General features: G+C 37.5%; 1 protein-coding gene across 6 annotated transcripts in view; it reads left to right on the top strand.

The window, feature by feature from the left end:
- The window catches only part of LOC126470826 (heat shock 70 kDa protein 14-like), a 605,676-nt gene that overhangs the window by 537,638 nt on the left and 54,667 nt on the right, over positions 1-13,371 (top strand). For 4 of the 6 annotated variants that reach the window (XM_050098842.1, XM_050098839.1, XM_050098840.1 and 1 more), the window contains exon 5: positions 9,263-9,424. The exons of the other annotated variants lie outside the window; for them this stretch is intronic. In XM_050098842.1, coding sequence (XP_049954799.1) covers positions 9,263-9,424 — 162 coding nt within the window. The remainder of the gene's footprint in view (positions 1-9,262; positions 9,425-13,371) is intronic. 6 annotated transcript variants of the gene reach the window in all.

The raw sequence follows: 13,371 nt of genomic DNA, 5'->3' as shown, positions 1-13,371 counted from the left end.
TCACTCACTTCAGATATCATTCGAATAGTAAAAGTGGCAGCACAAAGTCTTTGAACAAGATCCTGAACTTGGCTTTTCCACAACAGTTTACTATCTATCTGAACACCTAGAAATTTGAACTTTACAGTTTCACTAATCATATGCCCATTCTTTGCAATTAAAATGTCGGGTTTTGTTGAATTGTGTGCTAGAAACTAAAAACTTAGTCTTACTGTGATTTAGCGTTAGTTTATTTTCTACAAGCCACAAACTTAAGTCATGAACTGCACTATTTGAATCCGAGCCAATGTTGCACACAACATCCTTTACCACCAAGATATTCATCATACAGAAATATTCTGTAAGGATATCTGGTGGTCATCCTCAAACTTCATGAAGGCAATTGTTTAAAAATTTAGGCATCCTAACAACCTCTCTTATGAAGTTTGTTGTGAGGCATCAGGCACAATTTAAAAATAGTAGTATTGTTTGTAAGTCTAACACTTGGAACAAAAATTGCCTCCACTATTCACAACTTAACTTACTCAGCTGTAAAAATATTTGAAAACATCACCAACAAATTAAGGGTGCAGGCACATAATAAAAGTTTTAAATACAACTGAAATAATTTCTGTTTGACAACTCCTCCTACACAATGGATTAATTTATATAAAGTTAGTATCTGTATGTTGTTGGGTTCTACTTACCTAATTTTGTTCTAGACTAACACAGCAATATATTCAGTAATATTACTTCTACCAGATTTTATCAAGTCCGTGTAATTTTTTTTTTTTAAATAAAAAGTCTTGATCATTTAAAATGAAGCAGATTTTAGCCACCAAATATTAAAATGAAGAGGTAACTTGATACATTATTAATGAAATGAGCATAAAGTCTCTAGTATCTATCTTGGAATAACTAAAAACCTGTAACTTTGACTACTTCCAGAATTCACTGAACATACACTCACTCGAACAGAAACAACTACTGAAATTCACCAAAACAGGTAAAACAGGTAAGCAAGTTCCCAAAATGTCTCCTTAATACCTTGGTATGACAAGCTGTAAGATGTAAACAAACTCTAGTCAACACATATCTGTCAGATTTAAAGCTCTCATGCTTTCTTTAGCACTGCTCATGCTCATGCTTATGCTCACTTTACCAATAATACCACAACAATGATAAGGAAACAGATCAGCCACTCGCATTAGTATGGGGTTTATATTGTTTTCTAGACCTTTCCTCCATGTTGGGATTCAGGTGACGCCATCAACTCCATTAAAAAATTTAGGACACTTGTGGATCTCCACTGCTTTCTTGATAAATGAATCCCAGTAACACAAGGTGTGTGCCAGGATTTCAGTGTTGTCAAATAATAATTTGTGTGTGTTGGTAACACCATGCTTTGCAATGAATGGTTTCTCACAACGTCTTAGTTATACATTTTGGAGTGTTTCTTGCACTGTTCATTAATAATGTGATTACACTGTTGTAATAATTCACACCAAACTCACATGATATATTGTAAACCACATGCCTCAAAGACCTAGGACATCTTACTAGGTACAATCCATATTTTTAGAAACTGGATTAAAGATGGGTTATTTTTAAGTATAGTTTTCACTTCACCTCTCAGTTCGGTGAGATGACTGTACTTTCCAGACTTAGGACTTTGTCAATCTCAGTTTATAAGATACACATCAAATTAATTTGGTAAAGATTTCAATATTATATTTTTGACTAATTTACAGCAAAAATAACATTAATAAACTTCCAATCTGATAAAGATGTCACACTTTCCAACTAGAGCGTGGGGAAATAGTTGCAGGATCATACGTATTGTTTTCAATAGCTTGTCTTCAAACTGAGAAGCACATTGTGATCAAATTTAGTAATGGCCTGTCAGATAATGATGCACAAAAATCAACATTCAAATTAATTTTATTTATTTTATTTACATGTCAAGTTCCATAGGACCAAATTGAGGAGAAAATCTCCCAGGTCATGGAACATGTCAGTACATGAAATTACAACATAAAAGTAATAATAGATAAAAATAAAATGTATATGAACCCAAAAAAAGTCAATCCATAAATTTAAGTAAATGCAATCTACAATACAACAAGAACTTACCCCAAAATATACCACCATATGATACAAGCGAATGAAAATAAGCAATGTAGACTAATTTTTGTGTCGAATGATCACTCACTTCAGATATTGTTCCAATAGTAATAATGGCAGCATTAAGTCTTTGAACAAGATCTTAAATGTGGGCTTCCCACGACAGTTTACTATCTATCTGAGCACCTAGAAATTTTAACTGTTCAGTTTCACTAAATATGCCCACTCTGTGAAATTAAAATGTCAGGTTTTGTTGAATTGTGTGTTAGAAACTGTAGAAACTGAGTCTTACTGTGATTTGGACTTAGTTTATTTTCTACAAGCCATGAACTTAGGTCATGAACTGCACTATTTGAAACCAAGTCAATGTTGGACACAACATCCTTTACTACCAAGCTAGTGTCATCGGCAAACAGAAATATTTTAGTTACCCGTAATACTAGAGGGCATATCATTTATATAAATAAGGAACAGGAGTGGCACCTACACTGATCCCTGGGTCTGCCCCCACTTGACTGTACCCCACTGAGGCCCCCACATCACAGCCATTCTCAACATTGTGAATAATAACCTCTTGCTGTCTGTTGCTAAAATAAGAGGTGAACCAATTGTGAGCTACTCCCCGTATTCCGTAATGGTCCAACTTCTGGAGCAGTGTTTTGTGATCTACACAATCAAATGCCTTAGTTAATTTAAAATACATGCCTACTACAGTAGTACAAGTTTATATGCCAGCTAGCTCTGCAGATGACGAAGAAATTTAAGAAATGTATGACGAAATAAAAGAAATTATTCAGATAGTGAAGGGAGACGAAAATTTAATAGTCATGGGTGACTGGAATTCGGTAGTAGGAAAAGGGAGAAAAGGAAACGTAGTAGGTAAACATGGATTGGTGCTAAGAAATGAAAGAGGAAGCCGCCTGGTAGAATTTTGCACAGAGCACAACTTAATCATAGCTAACACTTGGTTCAAGAATCATAAAAGAAGGTTGTATACATGGAAGAAGCCTGGAGAAACTGACAGATTTCAGATAGATTATATAATGGTAAGACAGAGATTTAGGAACCAGGTTTTAAATTGTAAGCCATTTTCAGGGGCAGATGTGGGCTCTGACCACAATCTATTGGTTATGAACTGTAGATTAAAACTGAAGAAACTGCAAAAAGGTGAGAATTTAAGGAGATGGGACCTGGATAAACTGACTAAACCAGAGGTTGCACAGAGTTTCAGGGAGAGCGTAAGTGAACAAATGGTAGGAATGGGGGAAAGAAATACAGTAGAAGAAGAATGGGTAGCTTTGAGGGATGAAGTAGTGAAAGCAGCAAAGGATCAAGTAGGTAAAAAGACGAGGGCTAGTAGAAATCCTTGGGTAACAGAAGAAATATTGAATTTAATTGATGAAAGCGAAACTATAAAAATGCAGTAAATGAAGCAGGCAAAAAGGAATACAAACGTCTCAAAAATGAGATCGACAGGAAGTGCAAAATGGCTAAGCAGGGATGGCTAGAGGATAAATGTAAGGATGTAGAGGCTTATCTCACTAGGGGTAAGATAGATACTGCCTACAGGAAAATTAAAGAGACCTTCGTAGAAAAGAGAACCACTTGTATGAATATTGAGAGCTCAGATGGAAACCCAGTTCTAAGCAAAGAAGGGAAAGCAGAAAGGTGGAAGGAGTATATAGAGGGTATATACAAGGGCGATGTACTTGAGGATAATATTATGGAAATGGAAGAGGATGTAGATGAAGATCAAATGGGAGATATGATACTGCATAAAGAGTTTGACAGAGCACTGAAAGACCTAAGTCGAAACAAGGCCCCGGGATTAGATAACATTCCATTAGAACTACTGACAACCTTGGGAGAGTCAGTCCTGACAAAACTCTACCATCTGGTGAGCAAGATGTATGAGACAGGCGAAATACCCGATGTGAAAATTACCGAACTATCGGTTTAATAAGTCACGGTTGCAAAATACTAATGCGAATTCTTTACAGACAAATAAAAAAACTAGTAGAAGCCGACCTAGGGGAAGATCAGTTTGGATTCCTAGAAATATTGGAACATGTGAGGCAATACTGACCCTACGACTTATCTTAAAAGAAAGATTAAGGAAAGGCAAACCTACGTTTCTAGCATTTGTAGACTTAGAGAACGCTTTTGACAATGTTGACTGGAATACTCTCTTTCAAATTCTAAAGGTGGCGGGGGTAAAATATAGGGAGCGAATGGCTATTCTCAATTTGTACAGAAACCAGATGGCAGTTATAAGAGTTGAGGGGCATGAAAGGGAAGCAATGGTTGGGAAAGGAGTGAGACAGGGTTGTAGCCTCTCCCCGATGTCATTCAATCTGTATATTGAGGAAGCAATGAAGGAAACAAAAGAAAAATTTGGAGTAGGTATTAAAATCCATGGAGAAGTAATAAAAACTTTGAGGTTCGCCGATGACATTGTAATTCTGTCACAGACAGCAAAGGACTTGGAAGAGCAGTTGAACGGAATGGATAGTGTCTTGAAAGGAGCATATAAGATGAATATCAACAAAAGCAAAATGAGGATAATGGAATTTAGTCGAATTAAGTTGGGTGATGCTGAGGGTATTAGTTTAGGAAATGAGACGCTTAAAGTAGTAAAGGAGTTTTGCTATTTGGGGAGCAAAATAACTGATGATGGTCGAAGTAGAGAGGATATGAAATGTAGACTGGCAATGGCAAGGAAAGCATTTCTGAAGAAGAGAAATTTGTTAACATCGAGTATAGATTTAAGTGTCAGGAAGTCATTTCTGAAAGTATTTGTGTGGAGTGTAGCCATGTATGGAAGTGAAACATGGACGATAAATAGTTTAGACAAGAAGAGAATAGAAGCTTTCGAAATGTGGTGCTACAGAAGAATGCTGAAGATTAGATGGGTAGATCACATAACTAATGAGGAGGTGTTGAATAGGATTGGGGAGAAGAGAAGTTTGTGGCACAACTTGACTAGAAGAAGGGATCGGTTGGTAGGACATGTTCTTAGGCATCAAGGGATCACCAGTTTAGTATTGGAGGGCAGCGTGGAGGGTAAAAATCGTAGAGGGAGACCAAGAGAGGAATACACTAAGCAGATTGACAAGGATGTAGGTTGCAGTAGGTACTGGGAGATGAAGAAGCTCGCACAGGATAGAGTAGCATGGAGAGCTGCATCAAACCAGTCTCAGGACTGAAGACCACAACAACAAGAAGCAACTTCCCCACCCCACAAAGAACTCCTTGAAAAACAGCCAGCTAATCTGTATCCTGGTAAAGGAAGCCCCTGAATTGTCAAATTATTATGTGGTACTCCAATATACCAATAATTCCAGAATCACATCTGTAAGCAGTTTACTAACTTTATCTCTAATACCTTTTATATTTTGATGAAATATGCTAATTCCTTCTCTTCTTGGAAACATGACTTCCTCTGAATGTAAGCCTTTAGTTAGAGGGACTTCCTTTTAGCAGGTATACATATCAGCTGTCTTCACTCTAAAGTAGGTGCAGCTTCAACATCAACTACTACAGGAATTTTTCCATGAGTGATCCTACCAATACCCACTACACTGTCGTCTATAAGCTTTGCCAGCTTCCCCTTCCCATACCTTCTGAGGTGGAGGCCATGCCTAGTGAAACATGACAGAATAAATTGTCCCTCATAGTTTGGGAATATCAGTACCAGGTTTGTTGTCAATGCTCCCTTCAATTTTTCAAATGCTGTCTAAAAGTTGACTATGGAAATTCCACACCTTTTTTCAACAAATGATTCAATAGCTTAGCAATTTCGGCAAACTCGTCAATGAATTCCCATTAGTAATTACAGAACCATAAAAATGATTGAAACTGCTATGTAGTTTGTGGTGGTAAGAAAGCACATTCTATAGACGTTAGGCGTGCGTCAATTTTCACATCTTCCTCTCATTACAGAGTGTTAACTGTGCTGGATTTAGCCTCTTAAAGAATTCCTCAGACCATTGCATGTGCTCTTCCATATCCTTAGAAAATGCAATTATGTTGTTGAGATAAAAAAACAGTCTTGATTTTAATCCTCTGAGCACTCCGTCAGATACTAATAGCCTCCGAGATAGCTGGCACATTCTTCAGACCAAATGGCAGCCTAAAATATTGATAGTGACTCCAAGGGACAGTAAATGTGGTCTTTGGCCGCTCTTCCAGAACCACTTCCAACAGTGATAACCACTCCTCATACACATTGTGAAGTATTTACATTGACTTAAGTTCTCTCTAATCTCCATTATATTTAGTACAGGATGTCTGTCCGTCACCGCTCATGCAGCAAAATCTATGCTTTTTTGTTCCATTCTATGATTTTTTCAGGACTATTACAATGGTAGCTGCCCATGGACTGTAACTTGATTCAGTATTGCCCTCAGCCAGCAGTTGATCAATAAATTCTTCCAGTATAGGTTATAGGTGCCTAGGTATCCTGTACGGCTTCTTATACACTAGAGCATTGTTAACCGTTGGTATGGTATGGCGAGTTACCAGTATTGCAGGTAATGATTGATCAGGATTGAACAGGTTGACAAATCATATTAACAAGACTTTCATTGTTGACTTATCTCTTCCCTCCAAATTGTTTTACCTTCTCGCATAATGCAATTGTGTTGATGGTCTGGTTGTGGCAAAGGTCCTCAGACGACCTACCCAGATTATACTCGTCCATGATCTCCAAGTTTGCAATCTATAAGCTCATCTTATCAGAGCTAAAATCTTCCACACTTTCCAAAACCATACAATCCCCATCTATTTCCTTCACATGTACCAGGCTTCAGTGCACAATATAGTGCAACATGTCCATCTTGTTATTGCATTCCAGTACCTCTGCAACACGCATCATCTGAAGGTCAGTACCCACCCACATTTGTAACACTGAAGTTTTCTGCATTGCTTTTTAACATGGTCCATATGTCCACAGCTGTAGCATTTCACCTTTGTGTGGAAAAAGAAACACACAACCCTTATCTTGTCCTCAGGCCACAATATTGATCTCTTCCACTTGCTTAGCAGCCATAATGGTGGCAGCAAAATCCTTCGGATTTTCCATTGTCACTCTCCTTGACATGTCTGCTGGAAGTCCTCTTAAAAACACATCTGATTCCTGTTCTCCTCTTCTTGTGGAGTAATTCTGTCTGCTTCTACTTTCTGTGTAAGCTCGTACAAGTTAGCATTGATTTTCCTAATTCTGCCTATGAATGCCTCTACCAACTCGCTTCACTTTTGAGACAACCCATTAAGCTGTTCTCTAAAAAAACCTTGCGATATTCTGCTTGCGATAACGTGGTTAGTGGGCCTTCTTAAGCTGCTTAAATGTCTGTGCTTTATCCAGCACTTGATGGTACTGATGTATGCTGCTTGCATCACAACCAACTGTAATTTAGACACATCCAAGGATGTCTTGTCTGACCAACTGCCCAACCTAGCGGCAGTTTCCAGGTCATCGCTGAACATTGAGACATCCTCGGTTGCCCTACCCGAAAAAGGAGTTGCTAGATTAGCTGTGACAGGATCCACAGAAGGGATAGGTGAACTAACCAAAGCTTTTGCTTCCACTACATCCATTTGTTTATGCTCATTCTCGCTATTAAAAGTCTCCCTCTCTTTGCAAAGCTTCATTTATCTCCTTTAGCTCGGCAAACTGCCTTGCCAAGAGTTCATCCATTTCCTGGATTGTCATTGTTTCTGTTTTTGGCATTTGTGCAAACTCTTAACACACCACTCTAATGAAAGCATCAACCACAATACACACAGACACTGTTACAAGAACAAACTACACTATTCCTTATGAAGGATAATAGCCCAGTGTTGTTCAGAACACTGATGCACTTTGCGGCCATTGCTTCGTCTTGTGCTGCACACAGCTGGCACCACTCACATGCATAGGAAGTCATTCCCAGCCAAATTACAATACTGGCACCTCACTGGTTGTAAGTACCATTCCTTATAATTACCCATATACAACAGAATCCCAATCCCTGAAAAGGCAGCAGGTCATAGTTATCGGGCAGTGCCATTGGCTGGTGATGACTTCATTCATTTCTGGTTGTTTGGTTTAGTTGGCTCCGGAAGTAACAGTTTAGAATCGCAGACAGTCTAGTACCGGCTGTACAGCTGTTCTACATTCTGAGGCTCTGTCTCTTTTGCATTTTATGCTAAGGAAAAGTCAGTAACAGGGTGTAATTTTTCAGAACTGTAAAATGCAGATATTTGGTTATGTTATCTATGTAAACCAAAGTGTGTTTGCAGAGACTGTGGTAGATGTTATAGATCTTGATAATGATCTTAAACCTACATAGATGTGTGAAAAAATACTAATATAATTTAGGTGCAAATCCCCATGTCCTGTATGGGCATCCATTGTTCAGTGTGTTTATGGTGGTGAGGTATGTGGATACTTCAGACTTTTATTGAGAGAGAGAGAGAGAGAGAGAGAGAGAGAGAGAGAGAGCTGCAAAAAGGGACATAATTGAAATGTAATCATCAAATGATTCTCTTAAATTTTTTCAAATTGAGTTGATATAACAAACCAAAATCTGAACTCACTTTCAAGATGAGTGAGGTTCAAATCTCCACCTGGCCATTTTAATTTAAGTTTTCTGTGATTTCCTCTTCTCACTTCAAAGAAATGCAATAATAATTTGATTCCAGTGCCATTTCCTTCACATCTCCTCATGAGCTAATGATCTGTTCCTAATGTTCTGGGTTGACTAAATGTTAAACTTTTGTATTTCTTCCTTTTTATCTGATAAAATAAAGAAACCACATACAGAAATATGTGCATGTGTTATTCAGTTGTTTCTGCTAGGACTGTGTTATAATGAAATATGTTGTTTTAATGGTGACAGCATCTTTCAAGAACCTAGAGGACAGATGTCATGTGAGAAAATTTATGTATTCTTCTTGTTATTTTGTGTAATCCTTAATTTGGATGGTAGGATGTGGAATCAAACCTGTATACTCCCATATATAAGTTAGTCAGTTCTTGTAAATAATTACTGGGTTTAATTTTTTGTGTTTTTTTTATCCAGAAATTGAGTAATCATTGTTTAGTATAACATTGTTTGTAATTATATAATTTGTATTTATAAATAATTTATGAGTAATGATTACATACCTCCTGCAGGATGTGCCTCGTTTATCGCCTGGGGGGAGCTACAATGGATGTTACAGTTGTATTGTGCTGTGCAGGAATGTACACAGTGAAAGGCCATGTGTATAAAGCAAACTTCGGAGGGGACAAGTTCACAGAAATACTTCACGACTTTCTCGCCGAAATATTTCACCAGTGAGTTCAATTGGTCTCTGTTATTACAAGATATCTCTTCTTGACACTGTGTTATTGTAATATTGTTGATAATTACCCTATGTATGATTTGTGATCTAAAAGTAATGGAAATTTTTATTTTCGTAAAAGAATCTTTGTTTATTCATAATCGTCAGCCTTTTCAACTTCATAGTAATCCCCCTCAGATATGATACACTTACGCCAGCACTTTTTCCAATCTTGGAAGTGCTTCTGAAATTCACTTTTCGTTATGATGTTCATCTCCTTCAGTGATTCTGTTTTTATCTCATTAGTGGTGGCATAACAACGTTCTCTCATTGTTCTCATTGACCTCAGGTATAGGAAGAAGTTGCATTTGGCCATGTTTGGTGAGTATGGTGGCTGAGGCGACATAACGTTTTTGGCTTTTGCCAAAAAATCATGATCAAGCATTGAGATGTGAACGGGAGCATTATCGTGGTGCAATTTCCACGAGTAGTTTTGCCACAGTTCTGGCAGGTGTTTTTTTTTTTTTTTTTAGGACTGCTTCATGAAAACAGCACTTAACTTACAGGTAGTGTTCCTTATTGACTGTACAACCATAAGACAAGAACTCTTGATGCACTATCCAATCGTCATTGAAGAAAACAGTGAGAAGAACCTTGGCATGTGATCGAATTTGTTGAATTTTTTTCAGTCCTGGCTCTTCAGGCAGTTTCCATTGGGATGATTGGGCCTTGGTGTTGGTGTCATACCTGTTTTGTCACCTGTTTTAATCTTATTTAGAAGTTCTGGATTGTTGTCAACTTTGTTCAGCAATTCCTGAGTGAAGTCTAGGTGGCGACATTTTTGGTCAAAATTCCACGATTTTGGAGCAAACTTTGCTGCTGGTTCACGTTTAATTCCCAAAACACCCACAAAAAAAAAAAAAATATAGCTTGGCATGAGCCAAAGTATATGCTGACATCATCAGCAACATCTCTGATGGTGATTTGGTGGTTTTCCAGAGCCATTTTCTTTACTACTTCCACTTTATAAGTAATGATGTGCTAGGGCATCCAGAACGGTTACTGTCTTTGTCTTCTCAACCCTCTTTGGAATGTTCATACTCCTCATAAATTCTTGTCTTAGTCATAGTAGAGTTGCCAAAAGCCACAGTCGGTATTTCAAATGTTGTGCTACACTTTATTCAATTTTTCAAGCAAAATTTAGTGCAACAATGTGAGGAAGACATAGATTGCTACTTACTGTAAAGATAACACACTAAATTGGAGACAGGCACAGTTAAAAGACTCAAATAAGCTTTTAGCAATGGCCTTCATTGGAAAAATAGAAACACACACCATTCATTCACGCAAGCAAGCACACCTCACGCACACATGACCACCAACTCCAGCATCTTAGGTCTGACCCCAGCTGCCGGAGTTAGCGGTCAGTAGTTCATGAGGTGTGCTTGCTTGTGTGAATGAATGGAGTGTGTGTCTCTTTTGCAAAGAAGGCTGTTGCTGAAAGCGTATTTGTAAACATCTTTTAATTGTGCCTGTCTGCAACTAACAGTAAGTAGCAGTCTATCTTTTCCTATGTTGGATATTCCTGCCTAGAGTTTCCATTGTTTAAAATTTAGTGTAAATTCTTTGATCCACCTTTTTCGAAAGTAAAACATTTTCCAGGGACTCTGAAAACAAGTATAACCTTTTCGACTGTGAACAATAAAATAAATATTTAAAACAGCTGAAAATCCCAAACGTATATCAGGAACATGTGTATCAACAAGAGAAAAAAAGGAAAGAAATTGAAGATCAGATGTATGAAGCCCACGAAATAAAAAAATTCCCATTACTTTTTTTTAATCACACTTTGTATTATGTGTAGTGATGATTGTTGTCCCGCTCCTAGTAGTTGGTCATTTTGACAATATGTGCAAAATGCACTTGTCTCCTTTGAAAATATAATATTTTACTGTTAATTCTTTTCCAAACACTACAGAAGACTGCCAGTGGTGTATGAAATACAGTAATATTGTTGTTGTTGTTGTCGTGGTCTTCAGTCCTGTGACTGGTTTGATGCAGCTCTCCATGCTACTCTATCCTGTGCAAGCTTCATCATCTCCCAGTACCTACTGCAGCCTACATCCTTCTGAATCTGTTTAGTGTAATCATCTCTTGGTCTCCCTCTACGATTTTTACCCTCCACACTGCCCTCCAATACTAAATTGGTGATCCCTCGATGTCTCAGAACATGTCCTACCAATCGATCCCTTCTTCTAGTCAAGTTGTGCCACAAGCTCCTCTTCTCCCCAATTGTATTCAATAACTCCTCATTAGATATGTGATCTACCCATCTAATCTTCAGTATTCTTCTGTAGCACCACATTTCGAAAGCTTCTATTCTCTTCTTGTCTGAACTATTTATTGTCCACGTTTCACTTCCATACATGGCTACACTCCACACAGTAAATTAAGAACAGTAAATTGTCTTGGGTTTATTAATGAGTTTTCAGTGATGATGAAAAGTATTAATTGCTTTGAAATAGAATACATGTATGATGCAATTTGAAACAGTATTGAGATGTATTCATAGTCTTACGTTTGTTGTGTAAACTGTGTTACTAAACATCTAACCCACTGTTTGGCGTATGGTTCATGATTCCAGTTACAGATTGCCTATCTGATGGCTTCCAAGGGCAACAAAAATTTGACTTTCAGTATTTCATTTAATTATTGGCCAAATTTAAAACATTAGAATTCTGTCATAATTTACTCATTAAGAGGTATAAATCTTATGTTAAAAGTCGGGCACGGTAATAAAAGTCTTATAGTTAGAAATGATATACGTATCTTGAGGCAGCGTAACTCAGGGCGTGCGAGTTGTCCAGGCTATATTCACCCAGAATTTGAGAATGAGAGCACTTAGTAACTTCCAACTTCCTTTACACGTAATTTCAAATCTTTTCTAAACTTTTCTCACTTACATGTTTAATGTCAAATATATTTAACACATTAACTCGTTTGTAGAGTAATCATACAGTCTGAAACTGTTTTATACATGAGTGTTAGATTCTTTAAAGAATCTTCACTTAGGTTTACTGTTAATTACTAGGATGTGATCAGAAAATTGGCTATAGCAGTTGTCAATGCTAGTATTGCAAACCCATGCAAGGTTGCATTTATATGGTGAAATGTATTATAATGTGAGATAATGTAATGGAGAAAAACTGTGTAGCTTTAATACAGGGTGTACATAAAGTCCGGGAACACTTTCAATTATTTATTGCGTAAGAACCAAACATTGTACAGATATCATACATGTCGTCTTGAAGAGAAACCCTGTAGGTTTTTTTCCATGTATACCATGTAGTTTGGTAATTTGCCGATAGTCAGGGCTAGTCACAAACGTGGCAGGTTTTCTGTGTGTTGGAGTTCGACAAAAACGAGTGTGCTACAGCTGTTCAGTGGATGCTTAGAACCAAGTATGGTAAGAAGCCACCAACAAGGAAGGCCATTTAGCACTGGTACAACAAATTCATTAGGATGGGTTGCTTGTGCCCAGAAAAGAGAAGCATGTATGAGAGACTGGAAAGGCAATTTAATCAACCAAGATAGCATAACTCTTGTTACAGATCCTTACCATTTTGAAATGATGGGAAATATTAGCTCAGAAAATAACTGGATATGTAACCAAATATTTGCTAAGTAAATGTTGATAAATATAAATTTAAAGATAGCAGGAACCAGGGCATAAACAGTGGAATTATATCTTGATAGCAAAACGGTCAGTGTGTGACATAAACTTGAGCCCTGTGCATGATTACCCGTAAACACTATTTCTAAGTTTTTCTTTGGTTTCCTTCACTGCTTGCTCATTATACCAGTTGAATAACACCAAGGATAGGCTAGAGCCCTGTCTCTTTCCCTTCTCAATCACTTCTTCCCTTTCATGCCCTGCAACCCTTATAATTGCTATTAATC

This window comes from Schistocerca serialis, chromosome 3, assembly GCF_023864345.2.
Source record: "Schistocerca serialis cubense isolate TAMUIC-IGC-003099 chromosome 3, iqSchSeri2.2, whole genome shotgun sequence".
NCBI classification, from domain to species: Eukaryota; Metazoa; Arthropoda; class Insecta; order Orthoptera; family Acrididae; genus Schistocerca; species Schistocerca serialis.
The sequence above is the reverse complement of the archived record's forward strand: the minus strand, read 5'-3'. Positions and strand labels throughout refer to the sequence as shown.